This window comes from Podarcis cretensis (genome assembly GCF_951804945.1).
Source record: "Podarcis cretensis genome assembly, chromosome: 15".
Taxonomy (NCBI): Eukaryota; Metazoa; Chordata; class Lepidosauria; order Squamata; family Lacertidae; genus Podarcis; species Podarcis cretensis.
The window spans coordinates 5,910,320-5,932,742 of record NC_137185.1 but is presented as its reverse complement, the minus strand read 5'-3'; the positions used below and the strand labels follow the sequence as shown (position 1 = coordinate 5,932,742).

The 22,423-nt window shown below is 42.7% G+C and overlaps 1 protein-coding gene across 4 annotated transcripts in view; it reads left to right on the top strand.

The window, feature by feature from the left end:
* BCAS3 (BCAS3 microtubule associated cell migration factor) overlaps positions 1-22,423 on the top strand; it is a 467,999-nt gene that overhangs the window by 2,244 nt on the left and 443,332 nt on the right. For all 4 annotated transcript variants that reach the window (XM_079955512.1, XM_079955511.1, XM_079955513.1 and 1 more), the window contains exons 2-6: positions 3,107-3,194; positions 4,967-5,021; positions 5,658-5,733; positions 6,791-6,897; positions 16,304-16,385. In XM_079955512.1, the coding sequence (XP_079811638.1) occupies positions 3,124-3,194; positions 4,967-5,021; positions 5,658-5,733; positions 6,791-6,897; positions 16,304-16,385 (391 nt within the window). In that variant the 5' untranslated portion in view covers positions 3,107-3,123. The remainder of the gene's footprint in view (positions 1-3,106; positions 3,195-4,966; positions 5,022-5,657; positions 5,734-6,790; positions 6,898-16,303; positions 16,386-22,423) is intronic.

The window sequence follows — 22,423 nt, the reverse complement described above, 5'->3', positions numbered from 1 at the left end:
ACGTATGTGTGTATATGTAGGTATGCTTGTATGAGTGGATGGGAAATGCTTGAGATGGGGGTGGAAACATATGGCAGTAGGAGAGGAGGGAAAACTTTAGCTGGAGAGATAGAGACTAGAGTCATAATTCAGCTGAAAGTGAGTGGTGAGGCTATAGGAACATTGGCATCTGCCTTCTCCTGAGTCAGACTATTGGTCCATCTAGCTCAGTATAGTCTACATTGACTGGCAACTGCTTTCCAGGGTTTCATGCAGATAGTTTTCCTTGTCCTGCTTCGAGATGCCAGGGATTGAACCTTGGATTTTATGTAGGCACAGAAGATGCTCTACCGCTGAACTGTGGCCTTTTCCCTAGCATGAATGCTTTTGCACTCCATGTAGAACAAACCTTTGACAGCTCACCACTTCAATCCCTTGCTATTCTTTGAGTGTTCAAACAGATGGAGAAGTGGGTTGGAGTGGGATATACCAATTGCTTTGTGTCCTAGCAGAAGGTAGCAACTACCATCAGGTTTTGTGCTTTTGTTCCTAAGCAGTGGTAACAGAGCTCTGCCAACCCTGGATTTTTGGGTCATTAGTGTGTGCCGTAGCCCCCTGCTGGCCAGTGCATTGTATATGCCTGAGTGAGGGGAGCAGGTTTGTTTTGACCACACTCTTGACTCTGCTTTAAATGACTAAAATATTCATAGTAGGACGTTTAAAATTGAACCAAGCCTAGCCTTGGGGAGTGGAGGGAACTGTCATGTTGCTCCCCTTAGGGGGCATCTATCTTCAAGGCAGGCAAGGAAGGTGACAGGAGAGCAAGTCAGTACTGTTTTTTCAGTACTGTAGATTTTCTTTGGAGAAAGCTATTTGGGGTGTATGCTAATTGGCTAGCTTTTATACAACTTATACACATTAACTTGTGCACATTCAGCTTTACATGCATGGCAATAAATAAATAAATAAATAAATAAATAAATAAATAAATGGGGCATAGCAAGTGCTCATAATTCAGGATCATCTACTCAGGATCAGGTACTGATCTTCTCTGCACCAGCAGTTCTCTTCCAATTGGAAGGTCAGTTTCAAAGTCTGTTTTTCTGTTGTCTGGTCACATACCAGCAAGCGATAAATATCTCAGAACCCGATTTGTCGAGATGGGAAGGGTGTTCCAAAAGGAAAATCCCACCCACAAAAGATGAGGTTTTGAAAAAGAGTGGCTCTTGACTATGGCAGATATCATTCATTGCACACTGGAAGTATTTTGTCTGCTTTTATCCTGCTCTTCCTCCAATGGTGTCTCCTCCCTCTCCCATTTCACCCTCACAGCAAGCCGGTGAGCTAGGCTGGGCTAATAGACAGCAAATGGCAAAAGGTTCCTCAATGAACTTCATAGCCGAGCTGGCCTGGTATGACACGCTAACCACTTCACCACACTGGCTCTCTGAGTGTTAGCTGGTGATGTTGTGCTGCCTTTAGTTATTTGGTTTAAAACAGAAGCACCCCCTCCTTTTCTTACTCATTTACTCAGCTTCTAAACAACCACATATCAGTTGTTATCCCAGGGCAGTTAAGGACAGAACACAAGCCTGCTGGATCAAGCCAAAGGCCCATCTAACATCCTGTTCTCACAGTGGCCAAGCAGATGCCTGTGGGAAACCTCTCCTGTGGTTTCCAGTTTACTGCGCTGATATCATAACGTTTTCCTCTTTAAATTTGCCTGCCTGTTGCTGCCTACATCTCCCTGTGCTTCACCAGATTCACCCCCTCTTCTGGTTTAGCTGCTTTAGAGTAGTGCAGTTGTTCTCAATCATTCTCCCCTTCAAAGGGAGAGAGTTCAACAGGCAAGGTGTCACTACAGATACACACACTGCCAACTCCTCACCCATAATCACAATCACAAGCAGAACCTCCCCTGCTGATCTTAAGGCATGGACCAGCACATATTGGGAGAGGTATTTCTTCAAGTATTTGGGTCTTGAGTGGTTCAGAATTTATACAGCAATCTCAGTACCATAAACTGGGCCCTGTGCAGGCAGCCTACGCCAGTTCCTTAAGAAATGCTTATGAATCCATCTCAGGACCCTTTACAGATTTCTCTCTATGACATTCTTTACTAGCTGAGGCGTCTTAGCCGTCTTCAAGGGTAGCCCTGTGTAGAGTATATTTCAATAGTCCACACCTGAACTAGACACAGGGGCTACTTACAAGTCAAATATACTTTATAAAAGGTGTGAACTTGTGTGTGTGCGTGTTCATGACAGTGCATACTCCGTGTGCATAGTGAGCTGGACAGTTTAAAAATTAAAACGCAGTCAGTAGAGAGGAAGAGCACTTCAAAAGTACAGGGCAAATAAAGAGGGAGCAAGCGTAGGTGCTCAGTGAAGAAAAATTATTGTAGCTGCACATTTTGGAGTTGAGGACTCCTTTTTCAGGAGCTACAAATGGAAATAATGGCAGCATTATATAATATAATGTAAGTTTCATACTATAGCAAGTTAATATGGCCCCAAAATATTTCAAGCACATGACAAAAAAATATATCTGTCCTGAACACTTACACCCATATCAGACTTTTAAAAGAATAACAAAAGAAAGAATATTTTCCAGACCTTTTTTTTGAATAGGTGCACTTTTGACCATGTGCTTTGAAGATTTTTAGACTTGGGAAATTTTCTCTAGCATGTATGTAATATACGATACATTACATTTTAAAGACCTGTGATACTCATGTTGCCATTGTTTCTTTCCACATCTCCTGAAAAAGGGGTTCTTAACTCACAAACACTTAGAGCTGCAATAAAGAATTGTGCTTTGTTTAGATCCTGAGGTTGTTCCCTCTTTTTCTGGTCAAGTTTAAGAATTAGCAAAGTTGTACCAAGGCCATAAAGTATCTATGCCTGTGCTACCAAGTATGGATCTGGGTTGCATCATCTTTTCATCATAACCTTCCTCTTCTGGTCTGCTGCAGGATGATACTGCCATTGACCTCTTGTGACGCAGCAGCTGCTTGCTAAAATATCACTGGTGATAAATGTGAAAGACTGGTTCTCTCAATGGCAGAAAACTTGCGAGACGTTCTGTAAAAATAACTTTAAAAAAATCAAACCTCTTCTGCATGCAGGAATCTACAGATCAGCAATGGCTGCTGAGTCTCCCCGTCGCCCAAGCCGATGTACTGGAGGAGCGGTGGTTCGTCCACAGGCTGTCACGTAAGTGTCTGAAGCACTGCTTTGAACACTGAGGAATTTTGTGTGGTGCATCTGGAGTTACAAATGGAAGATGAAGCTTAAAGGAGTGCATTTCCACTGCAGAGGCTATTGAAAGGTGTTGAGCACCCTTCTGATATGCCTTACCGCTTAATGCAGGGGGCAAGAACCTGAGGCCCTCCAGATGTTTGTTGAACTAGAACTCCCATGATCCCTGGCCATTAGTCAGGCTTGCTGGGGCTGATGGGAGTTGTAGTTCATAGAATTGTAGAGTTGGAAGTAACTTCAAGGGGTTGTTTAGTCCAACCTGCTGCAATGCAGGAAGCAACAACATCTGGAGAGCCAAAGGTGCACCGCCCCAACCTAGAGTAATCTCATCTACCTGAGAACAGATAATTCCTTTTTAAGAGCCGAAGAAGAGCGCTGCAGGTGGATCAGGCCAAAGGCCCACCTGTTCCAGCACCCTTTTCTCACAGTGGCAAACAAGATGCCCCTATGGGAAGCCCGTAAACAGGACCTGAGCACAACAGCCATTCTCCCCATATGTGGCTCCCAGCAACTAGTTTTCAGAGGCATATTGCTCCAGAAATGGCTAGTAGCCATTGATATCCTTCTCCTCCAAAAATATGTCTAATCTTCTTTTAGAGCCATCCAAGTTGGTTCTTTCTATTCTGGGATGACTACAAAATCAATCTACAGTGGTACCTCGGGTTACAGACGCTTCAGAAGAAAACATGTTCTATTATGTTATATCATGTTACTGTTATTTATTCTTTGTAAGACGCTTTGGGATTCATTTAAATGAAAAGTGGCATAGAAATATAATAAATCAAAACAAAACAGGGACCATCTAAATTAGATAATAAAATGTTGCTTTCCCCACCTTTCTTTCCTGTGAGTTGTTTAGGAACTGTTTTATTTTGGCTGATGTGATACATAAATAATATGTGAATAAAAAAATAACCTGGACAAAAATACTTAGTATGTTCACGTTCAGCAGGTTTTGCAATACTTTTCAACATAATAAAATGAATAATAATAATAATAAATATATCCCACCCTCCCCAGCCGAAGCTGTGCTCAGGTCCTGCCACTGCTGAAATTGTATATTTATTACAGTGAGCATACTCGCCCCCCTCGCCATATTGCTCCCTAAAAGTTTTGGCTGATTATGCTGTAGAAATGCATTGATCATAATGCTGCTAAGGAAGATCTGCTAGGTTGAAACATAGTGGGTTCTTTTATCTAATTTCTTATTAACTTGCTGTCATGAATATATTTTATTGTTTGAGTAGATAGATAATATTGAGATCTGCTGCGAGGTAGTTTTGTATGGCTTTCATATTTTAGTCCATATCAAAACATTTTATTTGAGTTTTCATGTTTGCTTCCTTAACTACTTTGTTGACTTTTAGAGTTAAGGTTAAACACAACAAGAATCTTGCACGTCTCTCCTCCCATGTGGCAATTTTGAGTACAGCTCAAATCTTAGCCTCCCCTAGAAAAGGCTCGCTCCCTATCTTACAGCCACACTATCCCTCAGCCTCTCCTACCTTGCAGGGTTGTTGTGAAGATGAAACAAAGGAGCACTTTTGTATTGGTATAATTTGGAATTAATGTGATATGATTGGTTTGTTAAATGGAAATTTAATAAAAATTATTATAAAAAAAGAACGGGAGCACTTTGAGTCCTTCAAAGGTGGCATAAAATGTCATAAGTAAAATGAAGTATTCTTGGATTTTCATTTTTCTTGTCTTTTTTTCTGGGCATACAGAGAACAGTCGTATATGGAAAGTGTTGTTACCTTTCTGCAAGATGTTGTACCACAGGTAAGTACAGGTATTTTGAAATGCTGACTGGTATATTCCCCCCCTTACTTTTCTCCTTTAACAGTAGAGCACAGTAGGTTACTTAAAACAGATTGCAGTTAAACATGCAGACTACAGCTATTAAGGCTGTCATGTTCCAACAGTTTAGTCAATTAAATTCTGGGCACAGTAGACTCATGACTAATGGCTTGATTGTGTTGTATTTTGAAAACCCCTCTTAATATCAAACTTAACATGGTGAGTGTTGATAGGATTTTAGGCAAAACGGGGCCACTGCAAGACAAGGAGAAGATATTGTCCTCCTTGAGTTGAACTCCCACTATTTCAGAAATACATCTAAAATTAAAATCAGTCTAAATGGGCAGCCCCTTTTGCCCATGAAACCCTCACAGAACAAAGAGGACTAAGCACACTTAGTACTTCTATTATAATGACAGTCTGTTGGGAAAGTAAAATGGCATGTGGAATAGCCTGCCCTGCTGTCTGTTTCTTTAGGAGGATACACTGCAACATTTTGCTGCAAGCCCCACAGGTTGGATTAGTAGATTGTTATAGCTTGTTTTGTGCATTATCACCATGGGTAGGCAATAATAATATTTTGACAATTTTCTCTCCCCCTCCCTCTTTTCCTTATAGGCCTACAGTGGTACAACTCCTACAGAAGAAAAAGAGAAAATTGTATGGGTCAGATTTGAAAATTCTGACTTGAATGGTACGTCTCTCCCCATCCACTATCCTGTTTTCTATATTTGTTCTTGGGTTGCCAGTCATTCAAGGTGTTGGCTTTGACCATTTACAGTTCTAAACAGCTTGGGCACTTGGATATATCATGGCCTACCTTCTTTTATATATGTCCCACTGCCTGCTTGTTCAGCATCTGTGGCTTTCCCCCCATATGATGTTTAGCAGGCATCCACTAGGAGCAGGCCCCAATTCTATACTTCCAGTGGTTTGCTAAGACCTGGCGTTTTCAAATTAGTATCACTTACACAACCCAGTTTTTACATTTTTGCTGATGTTTAACAGCAATCAGTTGTATTCAACATAGCACTAAGGCCAAACCTTTTGCAAATGCAAACATCATTGAAAGTGGGATCATGTATAACTGTCCTGATACCATCGTTGAATGCACAATAAAAAGGACCCCAAGTTTTGCAATGGGCACAATGGAGCCTTCTGGTTTGGGGAAGTTGGTGGAGGAAAAATTAACTTTCATTTGCTATTTTTTAATATGTATACAAGTTTTCCACAAGGTTAATACTTAAATTTTGGTAAAGGAGCATTGCAGCAGACTTCTGTATTACATTTCTTTATTTACTTACTTACTTATAAATAAGGTTGGTGTATAGTCTGGAAGGTAATTCCCTCCTCAGATGTTGACATCTTGAGAGAATAACTCTACTGGACTCGCTTGTCAAAATCCCAATTTGTCTTCAACCATCATGGTTCATGCTGCCCATGGTTCGGAAGCTGTAGTACAGCAACAAATGGAGGGCACCGCTTCAGCTGTCCCTGGTCTACACTCCCTGGCAGTAGCTCTCCAGGGTTTTTAGACAGGGTGGGAGCCTTTTCCAGCACAACCAGGGATTGAACCTGTGACCTTGTGCATGCAAAGCATCTGTCCTACCAGAATTCTGGGCAAATGTCAGCATTTGCCAAGCTCCTCTGTTGTTAGCTGCTCAGAATGTTTAAACCGGTTGTGTGTGTAAGAGTCACCTTCTTTGATGCTACACTACTGTGACTTCTGGTTTTTCTTCTGGACCTTTTAGATACCTCAAGGAATGTAGAATTGCACGAGATGCACAGCACTGGCAATGAGCCTCCTTTGCTGCTCATGATTGGCTACAGTGATGGGATACAGATATGGAGCATACCTGTAAGTACCTCATTGATATGCTGTTGTACTCATGCCCTGATTGCTTGCAGGTTCTGCATAGGCACCTGGTTGGCCACGGTGAGAACAGGATGCTGGACTAGATGATCCATTGACCTGATTTGGCAGGGCTCTTCTTACGTCCTTAACTCTAGTCTACATTCTTCTTTCTTTACGTTGACAAACTATACCCTGCTTATTCACAGATGGCTCTAAGTGGTGTACGAGAAACTTACTACAATGAAAATAAAATTCAAGGTAGAATGATAAAATCAGGAATGAGGTAAAATTCCTGCTGTATTTTTTTTAAGTATTTTTTTTAAAGTTTTCTTGGTTTACAAAGGTATGTGCAATGTCTCTTTTTCAAGTTACATTTTCTACAGATCAGTTTCATTTGTTGAGACATTAGCGTTACATCAGGAAGAAAAGGGGGAAAGAGGTGGAGAGGGAAATAGTGAGTGGGGATGGGGTTGGGTGGCGATGTTTCTATTTTGCTTAATGCACGTGTGGGGTTTTGTGTCAGCATTGCTTGCGCAGGTTCTCTTTGCTATTCGCTTGTGTTCCTTTGGTGGTGAGAGAGGTTGGGGTTGGTCTAGGGTTTGGTTGTTCGTTTGTGACTTAGCGTAAGTTAATGACCACAACCAAGATCTTGTTACACCAACCATTCAATCTTCTCAGTGGAGAGGTTATGTTAAGTAATATGTGTGAACATTGAATGAGTAAGCTAATGGCTAAATTCAGTTCATAGAACAAACACTGTTATATGTACTGCTGGGTAAGTGTTTAATGGTTCTTGCATTTGCATTTGTATAAAAATCAATAAAAACTTGTAAAAGGAAAAAGAAAAATATAAGCCTCTGGATTAACCCAGCAGGTTTTTTATTTTTTTATTTTAATGTTCTTCAATCAGTTACTGCTTTTCATAATATTTTGTCAGGTGTGTCAAACGAGGACAAGTGTGTCTTTATATCCTTTGAGTGCTGTGCTGTCACAAAGAGTGATGTTTTTGGGAATGAGCATTAGGTGTCGCTATGATACCGAGCTAAGAACAGGAGAGCTGTATCAGCAGCTTTGGTGGCAGCAAACTTTGGAAGATGGTTTGCAACAGAGACGGGGGAAAGCAGGGATGATGTTAAACAGATTCTGTGTCATGTGCTGGCACTTGAGGAGAAGCTTCTTTTGCAGGAGGGTGGCAGAATCTGACAATTTCTATTTCTCTTGTTTTCTTATTTTTGTAGTCTTAAATTAAGCTCTGCACATTTGCAAACCAATCTGCTGGGTTTTTTTTTTACGTCCTCATGAAAACACTCAGTATTTTAGTGCCAATCTCTCCTTATATGTATGGTTGTTTTTGCAAGATCCACTCCCCCACAACAGAAAATGTATTGTTTTTAACTCATATATGCATTTTTCTGCACACTTCCCCCTGGTGTATGCATTTTTCTGCATGTTATTTAGCTGGAGAGCTGCACTGCAAAACTCAGAGAGGTTAGAACTTCAAAAGTTGACTACATTTCAGTTTCAGGAAGTGGAAATTTAAGTAGATTAACCATTGAATGCAAATTGAATCAGATTTCTTCCCCATCCTTATAGTGCAGCAATAAAATCCTTTTCACATTGCCAGCTAAAGAACCTCTGCACATTGCTGGGGTTTCTGTCTTCCTGTTTTCCTACTAGACCCAGGCCAGATAGTTGCCCTGTGCACACTGAGTGTGCCTCAGAATACACCATGTGCTCCCTTATGGCTATGTGTTGGCAGGAGAAGCTGGCAGGCAAGTTGTCTTTTTCAGGACCATTTGTTCAATGTGTGCTCAGTCTTCCCTTGGAGGAGCTCCTGATAAATTCCGAGCCGTCCCTAGTTCAGGAGCTGTTTCTTCCAGTTGATGGGCTGCAAATGTTCGACCTTCAGAACAACCTTTCTCATGTCCGTTTGGAAACCCCTTGCATGCAACAGAGTGTGTTTTAGGATTTAGGGTCAATTTACTTCAAAGGTACTCCAGATGTTGGACTCACATCATCCCTGACCATTGGCCATGCCATGGGAACTGGGAGTCCAGCAACACCTGGAGCACCACAGGTTTCCCCACTTCCATTGATTTACATGGCCCAGCCTCTCTGATCTTCACTATCAAGCCTCATGATTTGAGAGTCGGACATAATCCTGCAGCTGTGTTTTGTGGAGGAAGGTCAATAGTGGTGTAGAAGCCATTTCAGGTATGTCAGTCTATTGTGATTGGTGGTACAGTTAGGCAGTTTTGGACTCTGGACTTAAATGGCCTTATTGGGGGGCCCAGCTTTAGCTGGCCGTGCACATTATTTCACTTACTTTAAAAAGCCTTTGCTGTTATTTGCCAGCCCTCTTGCTCATTCTGTTGTTAGGGACCTCAGACCTCTGTCCCAAAGCCCATCCTGACAGCATCACTATCCTACAGATAATAAGCCTTGGGGTTCCCCTGATTAGTATTTAAAAGCCACCAAAGTAATCCATGCCCCCTTCCTGTGATAAGATACACTTTAGGTATCTATAGATGAGGAGTTTTGTCTTATTATCTGTTCTTGGTAACTGTACAGAGGTGCTTCCCTTTTAGATTTCTATATTTAGAAACCCTCCCACTCACCCCAAAAGCCCCCCAATGCCCCAAGCCTCTTAATAGTGCGTGCAAACTTCCCCCTTTTATCTATAGCGTTGGGCTTTAGTTCTCTGTTCTGCTGGACACCTATTCAGCACTTAATAAACTAATGTGCTCCAGGCAACCCGGTTTGTGTCTGAGTGATTATGAAGTGTTTATGACAGTTCCTAAGCCGACACCCTCCATAATGGTGTTACATGGGCTTGGAAACACTTCTTGGCCCTCCTTTCTGATGGTGTGTCTCTCTCCAGTCTGAGTGGTTTTGCATTAAATCCCCCTCAGAGTAAGATCTTTTGACTACCAAAGTGTTACTTGCAAATGGAATATCCCATTTAGATTTGCTTCAAAGGGCTCTGGTAACGGTTGGGAACGGCAAACAGCCCGGGAGATTTATTTTATTTTTTGAAGTGTGGTGTGTTAATCTATGATGCACAAAAAGGGGGGGGGGGGAGGAAGCTGTTTATTTCAACAACTTTCCCTTCATTTCCCCCTCCCCACCCACAGGGGAAAAGGTGGGTGGGGAGGTTTAAAGTCATCTTTAAATAAAAAAGAAAGAAAATGGTGCATTTTTGAAGAAGGGAAATGGGATGAAATCATTCCAAGTGGTGCAGGGTATGGCTTATGAATTAATTTCAGTGGGTCGACTCTGAGTAGAACTTTTGGTGGTGTTTCCCTCACCATCCTGCCATTGCAGCAGCACCAGCTGCAAAACGTTTGGAACTGGTTTCTCCTTCAAATGGGCTTCTGTTCAAAGTGACTGTCTCTTATGGAAGTACAGTGGTACCACAGGTTAAGTACTTAATTTGTTCCGGAGGTCTGTTCTTAACCTGAAACTGTTCTTAACCCTGAAGCATCACTTTAGCTAATGGGGCCTCCAGCTGCCACCGCGCTGCCGGAGCACAATTTCTGTTCTCATCCTGAAGCAAAGTTCTTAACCCAAGGTACTATTTCTGGGTTAGCAGAGTCTGTAACTTGAAGTGTCTGTGACCTGAAGCGTATGTAACCCGAGGTACCACTGTATTGCACTGTTACCAAAGAAATCATGAAACAGAAAAGTTACATTAAAAAACAAACAATGTTAAAAAACAAATAAGGCTGGGCTAGCCATAATAGTAATACAATAACCTAATTCAGGGATGGGGTACCTGCAGCTCTCCAGATGTTGTTGGACTCCAGTTCCCATCAGTCCCATCAGCTAGCATGGACAGTGGTCAAGGATGATGGGAGTTGTAGTTCAAAACATCTAAGGGCCACAGGTTCCCCATGTCTTCCTCAATATAATGTATTGTAATATGGGCTTCAACAGTGGCCTTTGTGTGTGTGCTCAGGCATCAGGGAATGTAGAAGTCGTGTTGAGGGTCCTGAATCTGGCAGAAGGCATTTATTATGTCCTTTGCAACCCAGAACTGCCCTGTCCAATGCCAAGTACATGGCAATTTGGGGGTAAAAGTGGGCATTATTATTTGATTTTATTCTTGTGGGGAAAAGTGGAAACCTGTTGAATGGATTCAGCTGAAATCAAGGCACAGGAGCATACAGGTATATTATGTCTTAAAGGCTGAGTTTCTGGTCCTCCAAAAGCCTTGCAAGATGGCAGATCTCTCAGCTGCAGACAGCCAGATGTCATCCTAGCAGTGTTGATGTTTCATAGAGCACACAAATAAGATCACCAGAGAAACATGGTAAAACGTTTTCTATAAAAGTTGTTGGGATCCTATACTTCTGTAAATATTAAGCAACACACACACACACACACACACACACACACTCCAAGTCTGTGTATATTGAGCCAGTCTATGTGTAACATCAGGACTCACTTTGCTCCATCTCCAACTTAACTGGGGTTAAGGAATCCGCTGACACCAATGTTAGCTGTGGTTAAAGCTAACCACTACCACCCCCCAACTCCACACAAAAGTCTCTGTTTTTAAGGGAACAAATACCCTACTGTTGCCTTGCATTAGTAAACCAAAGCATAGTGCAAAATGTGCAGATGGTGCTTGCACCCTCGCATAGTGCCCTTTGCTGCTGCTGCTTTGCTCTTCCCAGGGAGAGAGCGGTGAAATAAACGAGGACTGTGCAGTTCTCCGTACCTTTTCTAGAGCTCCTCTGAGAGTTCAGATTTCTAAATGCACATTGGGGAAGGGGAACCTGTGGCTCTCCAGATGTCACTGGACTCCCAGCAGCCAGCAAAGCCAGTAGTCAGGGATTATGGGAGTTGTAGTCCATTGACATCCGGAGGGCCACAGATTCCCTGTACTTTATGTACATTATTTTGGCAGTTCTTACCACAACCCTGTAAGGTAGGTTAATATGATTACTGTGCAGAGAGGGTAGAGTTTGAACTGGGGGCAGATTTGAATCAGGAAGACAGAGCATGTCGTTAGTGGTTAACGTCAGTGGTGTTGTGTCTTTTTTTTTGCGGGGGGGGGGCAGTAAAGGAGATTCACTCTTAGGCACGCCAGGTAGGAGGAGTTCAAGAGTCCCTCAGGCTCAGTGTTGCATCTGCACCAGGTCATTGAAGCTGTGCTGTTCACATGCTTAGCCAAAGGCTTCATTCTTTTCAACATGTCTGGAGAAAGTCTTCAGTTTTAAGACAACAAACGCCTTGCCGTTGTCTTGCATTAGTGAAATCAAAGAATATTAAAATGTGGAGCTGGCTCAGAACTTCATCCGTTGCGCAAAAAAGGACAGAAACAATGGCCGCTTGTCAACTCGGATTATTAGGGTTGCCAACATTTTGAAGACATCACAGAGGCTCCAACAATTTTTGGTGGCGCCTTTAAAACCCTGCCTGCCGACATAATGAGGATGGCTCTTTGACTGAAAAAAAGCATCTTTCCTGCCCTTTACCCAGCCACCCCTTTGTTGGGCAAGCAGGACTGGCCCTACTGTTAGGCAGCATGAGGCAGGTACTGAGGGGCATGGAATAGACAGAGCTGTGTGTGTCTTGCACCTCCCAAGCTAGCATACTGCCCTCTGGTGGAGGGGAGGATGCCTTGTCATCACTGCTGTTGATGTAACGTTTGTCCTTTCACTGCACAGCAAAATGTCTTGGGCCAGCCCAAGGGTTTTTATTGTCAAGCCATCTGATTTTACAGGACTTCGGTCAATCTGCTGCTGGCTCCGTTCTGTATTTTGCGTTTGGTTTTCTTTCTTTCTTCTTTTTTGGGGTCTTTTAAATCCTATTGACGTTTGTAACTTTTCATCCTATTGACTTTACGTTTGCATTGCCCATTGCCTTGTGATAGCTCTCCCTAGAAGGCTCCCTGTCAATAATGCAGGCAAATGAATGAATGATTGCTTTTAGGAGTTGCTGCCGCTGGAGACGGAGGTTGGATACGGCGACTGTGATAGGAAGCCCCAAGAATGCTAAAACATTCTGACTGCTGAGTGGGGCATATCCCAAAGGAAACCCATCTTGACATCCTCTGTGCTGAAGCTGTAATGTTGAAATGGGCCCCTACAGCACCAACCTGAGGCAGGAGAAGCTGAATATTTGGAACTGTAGTTTCCTAAGGGCGCTGGGAAGTGTAGCTCTGTGTGGGGTAAACTATAGTTCTAACAGTTCTGCTTTGGGGGTAGGGGAGAAGCGTACTTTAATATTTTAGAGCATACTTGACATTATCCTGGAGGATTCAGAAGCCAACATTTTCCTCGGTACAAGCAAAATCATGTTTTGTCTGTTTCTGTACCAGTGCTTGAATTCCCAGTTTTGATTTCTCTTCTGGGTTGTCACGCCTTTCTTCTTCATCTTTTATTTATTTATATTTCTCTTTCTCTTCCCTCCCTCCCCATATGTAAGTTATTTTCTACGGTTGGAAAATATTTGTTCGCACAGTAAGGGGAATAATATCCCATTTTGTGTTTGTTTGTTATGGATTCAAACTGGTATGCTTCCAGACAACAAAGCCTGTCATCAGGGATTAAGACATTGATTCAAATGAAGTGTTTCTTTTTTTCTTCATCGTCTTCTTTTCCTCCTGCTTAAAATACCGGCTGCAACTGGGAAAGGGACAGAAGGCACAACTTCAGCTCCCTCTGTCTTTCTCTCTCTCTCGCAGATGGGGTGGGTGTGATGCTGCACTTAGGTTTGACAAACGGGCTCCTTGCGCCTCAGATGCAGGCCTCTTGTGTTTTTAAAGTCAATGGACCAGTGACTTTGTTCCTCATGTAGCCGGAGCTGGCAAGTCCCCCTGCCTGCAGTGATGGCTGTCAGCTTGCCCTTCTGTGGCAAGGAACACCTGAGGCTGCTTTTAAGCCCTCATATCTCATTCTTAAAACCTGTCTCAGAATGTCCTTGGCTTTTTGAGAGGCAAAGGAGTGTTTCTGTGTGTAGATGCTTATAAAGGAGTTTCCACCGGGGATTCGCCACTTAGGTGGAATGTGTCCAAAATGGTAGCCATGATGAGCAGGTTTCTGTTTTGCCACAGGTGCTTTTTGAACAATTTAAAGTGCCCCCCCTCCCCTCGTCTGTTCTTCTAATTACGTTTCTTTCCAAACTCCATCTGGGAGTCTCTGAAGAATTGGCAAGTTTGGGAACTGGGGATCCAGTAGTCATTTTGTTTTTTCCTCCTTCCTGCATGATTGTCTGGAGCTCCTTAGGTTGGTGGCAGGTTGCAACATTAAAACATAATATTAAAAACAGTTTAAAATGACTTACAACCACAAAAGTAAAGTAGGTCTTTAAAATATACACCTCAAGTGTCAGAAGCCAGGGCAGAGAATTCCCAGCTTTGCATATGAGTTGTTTGCTCTGAAAACTGTCATCAAGAAGGAACCTGGGTTAAGATTAGCTCTGCTTAAGGTTGGTGCATATGTAATTATTAAGAACATGAGAAGAGACCTTCTCGTACTTCCTCTGACAGTGAAAGTAGACATTGCTGTCATGGCTAGTAGCCCTTGATCGTTGTAACCTCCATGAGTTTTTAGAAACATTTTTAGAAGTTTGTATGGACTTGCAGCTTAGTATTTCTGGATTTGTAACCCCTTTCATTCAGCTTCCACCTGGTTCCTGACATTGTATGCTGCTTGCTTTGCCAAATTTATTCTGGGGTTCTCTCTATGTCAGCATGTTGTTGGCTTTAAGAGGTTTAGCTTCATTACATCTGTTTTAAGTTCTTTTCGATTTGGCACATTGCTTCGTAATGTTTGCCGTTTTCCCAGAATGTTTGACATTCCGTATCGGATCCATTACCAACAGTTCTGATGAGCCGCTTACAGGAAGTCTGGAAGAATTATTCCTCGACTAACCCTGAACTGATCTCTGCTATGATTCCATTAATGACCAAATTAATTAAACAGGGGTCCTCAGATCTGCTTATTAGGTGTGAGCGCCCTAGGCAGTTCCTTTTTTTTTGGAACGCTCCTTTATCCTGCGGTTTAGAGAAGGAAAAACAAAACAGCCTTGGCCTCATCTGAGCAGCGGGAGAGGCTCCTGCTGCTCCTTACATTCTCCAGACAATGGCACTATATATGTAAAACAGTATCATAGCACTTTAAACATCCCAAAGAATCCTGGGAACTGTAGTTTGTTAAGGGTGCTGGAACTGGAGCTTTGTGAGGGGAATACATCTGCTTTAAATATAAGGTAAAGGTAAAGATAAAGGACCCCTGGATGGTTAAGTCCAGTCAAAGGCGACTATGGGGTTGCGGCCCTCATCTCGCTTTCAGGTTGAGGTAGCTGGTGTTTGTCCACAGACAGCTTTTTGGGTCATGTGCCCAGCATGACTAAACCGCTTCTGGCACAATGGAACACCGTGACAGAAACCAGACTGCACAAAAATGCTGTTTACCTTCCCGCTGCAGCGGTACCTATTTATCTACTTGCACTGGCGTGCTTTCAAACTGCTAGGTTGGCAGGAGCTGGGACAGAGCAATGGCAGCTCACCCCATTGCAGGGATTTGAACCGCCAACTTTCTGATCGGCAAGCCCAAGAGGTTCAGTGCTTTAGACCACAGCACCACCCGCTTTAAATATATAGTGCAGATGGAGCCTGGGAAAGAGACTCCAGCTTTCTCATAAGGAGAGTCCTACTCGATCAAGCCAAAGGCCTGTCTAGTCCACCATTCTGTTTCCTACCGTTGTGCATCAGATGCTTATGGGAAGTTCCTTCAGCAGCACATGAGCACAGGCAGGAAGTTCTCTTGCTCATGACCTTCACTCACTGGTATTCTGAGGAGCTGAGTTGTATCCAGTGTGTATCCAGTGTTAATCATATTCAGACCCATTGAAATCAGTGGACATGCCCAACTTACACCCGTTAATTTCAGTGAGTCTACTTGAGTATAATAACTTGACTATATACATACCATAATGCCTCTAATCCCAGAGCAAACATGTAGCCATCGTAATCTAGTAGTTTTTCATGCAAGCCAAAAATAATGGCTGATTGTTATTACTTATTAAATTTATCATCTGTAGATGTCAGGGTGGTTCACAGCATAAAATATAACACAAAATACATCATAAAACAAGAACAAAAACAAACCTATAGCCCCATATAAGCCAGTATTGGGCTCTCAGATTTTGCAGTTGTTGCAGTGTCTGTTGTTGTGGAAAGAGCTTTTCATCAGGGGAAATGATGGAAGAAATAAATACACCCCCCCCCCGATTACAAGAGAATCAGAACTATTATTTTAATTTTCTGGCAATTTCTTTTTTTAAAAAAACAAGCAAACACTATTGACACAAATCCCTGAAGTTGCTTTAGAATGCTAAGCAAGGGACAACAAAAGCCTTTGCTAAGGTGTCTGTGCTTATTTATTCTGTTACACAGATCAGCGGCGAGGCTCAGGAACTTTACTCCATCCGACATGGCCCTGTCCGAGCTGCTCGGGTTCTGCCATCACCACAGATTAGTAAGTACAAAATCCTGTGTATTAACCCTCCCACCTTGATCTCTTCTAATCATCCTAGTTGTTTGTTGTCCAAATGTTCACGCATTCTGTCAATGGAATGTGAGCATCCCTTTTTGTTTTGTCATGCTCCTGACCCATTCATGCAAGAGTGACACCTGTGGTTTTTGATGCAGGGTGAGCTGAACCCTCTACCTTCCCTGACTTTCAGTCCCTGTGATTCATTCCTCTGCTTTTCTCTTGGTCTAGCTTGTTTCTAGTGTCTGGGATGGGCAAAAGGTTTTGGGCAACTGACTGTGGGGTGAGAACGGAGGGAGCGGGAAGGGTGAAATTTGGATGCTAAACTCAGATCTCCTTCCCTCTCCCACCAAGGTAACCAACAATGTAACCTGTTAACACCATGTTCTGCCAAGTATTCAAAGCCTAATTCAGAGGTTTTCAACCTTTTTGAGTCCATGGCTCCCTTGACCAACTAAATTCTTTCTGTGGCACCCATGTGGGGCTCAGGAGCCCAGTTATGTCACCCCTTGCCTGCAAAGCTGGCAGCCTCTCACCTTTTTTCGAACACCCTCCCTCAGTCTTCTCTCCTCCTCCCTCCTGTCTCTGAGCTGCCCCTCCCCCATCCCCAAAGAGAGGTGCCTCCTCACACTGCCCCATGGGGACTTGTCTGTCCTTTCTCAACAGGGCTGGCTGCCTGAGCTCCCTCACCTGCTTGCTTGCTTACTCTGAGGCCAGATCAGCTCCTGGCAGCCAGTACCCCATAAACAGCTCCAGCGGCACAATTTGCTTGCGGACATTGTAGCCAGGGCTGCTGCAACAAACATCTGTGTAAGCCTTTGGGAGGCAAAGATGCGAGAGGGCATCAGAGGAGGGAGGAAAGGAAAGAGGGACAGAGACCAGTGTTGCCCGCGGCACCCCAGTGTACCATGGCACACTGGCTGAAAACCACTGGCCTAATTCAACAGTAGCTAATGTAGAGTACTCCCAAGGTTGTTGGACTCCAACTAGCCTAGCATATGTGATCAATGGCCAGGGACGATGGGAGTTGAGCAGCATCTGGAGGGCACTGCATTGTATGTCAGCAAAACAAGCATGTGATTACACAAACATGGCGGTGGCTGTTGCATCTACTTTGGCCATCAGGCAGGTGCTTCAGTGACAGGCTGGGGCTGTGAACTAACAACCTGAATCCGGGACAGAGTTGCCATTTTTCATTTGCTTAGACCAGTGTTTCCCAACCTTTGGTCTACAGCTCTTTTTGGACTACAACTCCCATCATCCCTAGCTAGCAAGACCAGTGGTCAGGGGTGATGGGAATGGTACTCTGAAAACAACTAGAGACCAAAGGTTGGGAAACACTGGCTTAGACAATACCATGTGCTCCACAAATTGTGAATCTGCTGTTGAGTATTGACCTCAGCAGCCCAAGAACCTCTGCTTTGATTCAAAATCAAGTTTCTAGCCTGTATTGTAACAATGAAAAGCTGGCAAATCAGTTTTCGCTTGGTGGTGCTGGCATCTTTCATTATAAGGTTTGATATTCTGCTGTACTCTTTTCTATAATATACGAGAACAATTCAGATCAGTTCATAATCATTTAGATTATTTATTGAAACATACAGTGGTACCTCAGGTTAAGAACTTAATTTGTTCTGTATGTCCGTTCTTAACCTGAAACTGTTCCTAACCTGAGGTACCACTTTAGCTAATGGGGCCTCCCGCTGCCACCGCTGTGCAATTTCTGTTCTCATCTTGAATAAAAGTTCTTAACCCGAGGTACTATTTCTGGGTTAACGGAGTCTGTAACCTGAAGCGTCTGTAACCCGAGGTAGCACTGTATTTTGGTTTCTTTTTACATAGCTTAGTTAGAGAGCACAGTGCTTGATTAAAAGCAACCAGATGCATTATTGACCCGTATCTGGAATTAGATGAAAGTAAAGCCTGTAATAGGAGGCCCAGGATAGCCAATGTATGAACCAGGATTGGGAGAGGAATAAAAGAGATTTTTGTAAAGAAGGAGTGATAGCCATCAGCAGTGCTGAAACACCATTTTACTGGGGAGCTATTTTTTTTAATTTTTTTTTAGGTGGCTGGATGTAGTAGGGGCTGCTGGTGGATACACTTGGCATGTTTCTTGAAAGAGATCGTACCCTGAGATAGGCCACTTGGTTCCCAGGTGTGAAAGGAAAAGCTCAGGCTTTTAACTCTGTGGCTGTTTCAACATTGTAGCTTAATAGTTTGTCAGCTGTGTTGCTAAAGCTCTGTAATCCTTTTGATGTTGGGTTCCTTAGCTGTGCCGTGCTCTTAGGAGCATAAAGCCGCTGTTGTTTGGGAAGAATTATTCTGTGCCTTCAGTTTGGGAAAGATACCTGAGTGTATCTGATTGAGCAGGTTCTATAGCAACGTGTGCCTGTGTTTGTGTGTGCTTGTGTTTCCCTGGATTTGAAACTAAGGACGACCCCCTTGAAGTCTGATAGTCCAGTTCCATGGCTTTCAAATTTATCTAGTAGCGGAGGACAGCGGTGGCATCAGGTCGGGACTTTGGGGCAGGGCTCCAGGGCCTCACTTGTAAGGTTGAGATAGAGCCACTGCAAATGCAACAGGGCTGGCTTAACCTGTTTTCAAGCAAGTTAAGTAATGCACATTGCCATTTAAAAAGCATAAGACCTGCATAAGGCCATTAAGAACAGAGTCTAGAATTTCCTAACTGCAACCGCTGGTCAGTGGACTCTTTTAAAATAACTTTTTAATTGGGTTTAATAACAAGTCTCATAATAATAATAATAATAATAATAATAATAATAATTTTTTCAAATAAATAGACCAAGTCTTCTTGCACCATTTGTTTATCACAAAAATTAGCAGTATTATCTACAACACAGATAAAAAGTTGGCAACCCATGTTGACGACGATATGTTTTTATTCAGGGAACAGCCCTAAAATATCAATAATTCTGCTCATTGCAACTTTGGCTACATGAAAGTACTGCTACTTTACTCCAATTGCAAATTACCCTATTGTATCCTGCAAACATGTTGCCACTGAAAGAAAGCACATGAAAATGGGAGGCAGAAATGAACCTTGTAGTTGCTCTTCCAACTCTGAATAATGGTGTGAAGTGAAACATCTTGCCTGGCCTTGGATTTTATTCCAAATTACACAGAATTCTGCATTGCTCACATCTGTGCCTTTGCTTTAAAAAAAAAGAAAAGAAAATAAGGCAACCTAAAGGGCTGACTTAGTGTGTTTGTCTGTGTTAAATAAAGTAATAATAATTATTTAGGTTGCTCTGTAAAGGAAGGCAGATGTTTAAAACACTTGTATGTGGTCAAGCGTCTTGGGTGGCTGTTCGGCTTGCCAGTCTCTTAATACAAAAGTAATTCTTTAGCAGGCGTACTATGAAAAGCTTAACTTAGAAGGTGACCCAAAAATGGTAGCAGCTTTTAAGCAGCCTGCAGATGGGGCGAGGCAGGTCTTGGTTATTATAGTGACATGTTTCTGGTTTGATGGTGGTAGAATGAAAGCTGTCCTGTGTAGACACTGAAGAGAAATTACAGAGCATAACTCTCAGGCCTTGAAACCTTTTTAGAGCTACATATTAAAATCTGGACAAAAGTTCTAATGGGTTCCATGTTTTATGAAGGCCTTTGTTGGCCGGGTTGGACCCCTCAGGTGGCAGTCTTTAAAGATGGTTAAATGCAGTCTTGCTTTACTCAACTGTAACCACCAAACTTTACCTCCTTTTAATACTAAGTTAAGAACTTAGGGGCTGGAGCAAATTCCTCTTGCTGCTATTAAAACTGACATGTTTGATGGAAGGAAAGTGTGTACGTGTGTACACATGCGCGCGCGCACACACACACACACACACACACGATGGGTCCAATGGAAAAGGCAGAAAAGAGATAGGAGAACCAACCTCAAGAGGCTGAAGAAAGAGGAATGCACTTTTTATCATGTCGGAAATATGTTGGGTATTAGTAAAAAGTGCATTCCTCTTCCTTCAGCATCCTGAGATTAGTTCCCCCCTTTTGTCTTTCAGTATAAGGGGACATTCCACCCCCCTTTATTTCCCTTACAAGACTAGAATTGGGGACCCACTCTGTGAAATTGGTGATAGATTCACACATCCGCCTTAACAATAGATTTCAGTAAATGTAGTTTTTTTATAAGTTCTCTGAAGCTATTTATTAGGATAAAGGTTAAGAATCAAGTTAAGAGACACTCTGGCCATTAAACAGCAAACAGCAACATGTGCTGGTTTCAGCAGTAGGCAACTGTGGAGGTGCATCTGTCCTACAAGCAAGTAGAGGTGGGAGAAAGGATGTGAGAGAATTAAGAAGCAGGAGCAAAAATGGTTAATGCCATGGTTCCAAAATCATATGATCAGTATTCACTGTTGTTGCTGTTAGTCCAAACAAAGTGTAATTGATTACACACACAAACACGCTTACATTGAGATTCTTTTGCAATGAAATGAATGGGGTGAAATAATGTAAGGACCACGTAACTTGCATCATTTATGTAATCAACCTTCTAAGTTTTGTAATTTTATGACTGTGGACAGTGAGACAAATAATGCCATTTTTGGTAGAAGACACACAGCAGTGGAACGGAAACAGCACTGCATGCAACAAACCCAGAGCAAAAAGGAAAATGATGCCCTCTTACCTCCCTACCTGGGAGAAAAGTGGTATAGCAGCCTTTGCTGACCTGGTGCTTTCTGGCTGTTTTGGACTACAACACCCATCAACCCCCAGCCAGCACAATTGGCGTTGTAGTCCAAAATAGCTAGAGGTTTCTAGGTTGTATATTAACTTGCACCACTGGTTCAAATTGGCAAAGTCCCCTGTTCACTCGGTTCCCACCTCCATGTTACTGTATGTGTAGACCAGGCAAGTACCAAGCCAAACCAACTGTGTGAAAATGCCTTTTCACCACTCTTGGCAAGGCTTTGAGCGTTGGGTTGTCTTTTGCATGCATGCCTTTTTCTTTTTTAATTGACAATGGCTCAGTCTGACACAGCTTGTGAAATTCCCTCTGCTTAATGGAAACTTTCATTATGTTTTTTCTTTGTTTCAGATAGGCTGGATGATGACAGACTCCCCCCCCCTTTCCCATTTTCTTTCTTTTTATATAAAAAACCCGAAATTCCTCTAAACAGGATTGCGGAGGAGATGGCGCCTCATTGGCAGGGGAGACAGATTTCATTACTTTAATTGTGTGGTTTATCGGGATCTTCAGCTTTTGCTTTTGCTTTTTTTGCGTGGGGGTGTGGGGCGGGGGGTTGAGGGTTAAATTCTATGAAATGCAACAGTGTTATGACAGAATTAAAAGGATTTGAAATAAAGGAGTTTAAGAGAGAGGCCTTTGCAGCGGGATTGCGGTAGTTTTTGATTTGATGGATTTGCCGAGCTGTGGGCTTAAGAGAGAAAGAGAGAGGACCCCCCCCCTCATATTGTCTTTTGCCATTTTGTTAAACATGTTGCACAGGGCAGGTGTAGCATGGCAAGTTGCACATATGAAGCAAACACACACACACACACACACACACACACACAAAGTAAGCAAACCGTGTAATCCACCCATAACTGAGAAGAATTAAATCCTACCCACCTCCCATTGAGGAATGTAAGAAGGCATCGTTTTCATTTCGCCCTTCATTTGCTCATGCAGCACTGTTTCATTTCTGCCACAGTTCGTATTCTGCCCAGAACTACATTATTCACCTTTCTGTTTGCTGTGGCATAATTAAGTAAGTTCTGTAACCCCCGCATCAGTGGGAGGGGGATGCTTCTTGTAATAAAAACCTACATTTGTTGAAATCTATTGTTGTGGCTGAATATGTGGTTTTTGTTAATTTTTACTGTCTCTAAAATGTGAGAGTTCAGTCTCACATGCCACCTAAAATGTGGGTTTTTTTGGAGGGGGTCTGTTTTAAAATGGATTTAGCATTTGGTTGCTGGTGCCTTTTCAGAATTCAAACATTTATGCTCCATGATTTGGTTATATTTATTTATGAGACTATTTTTAACTACAC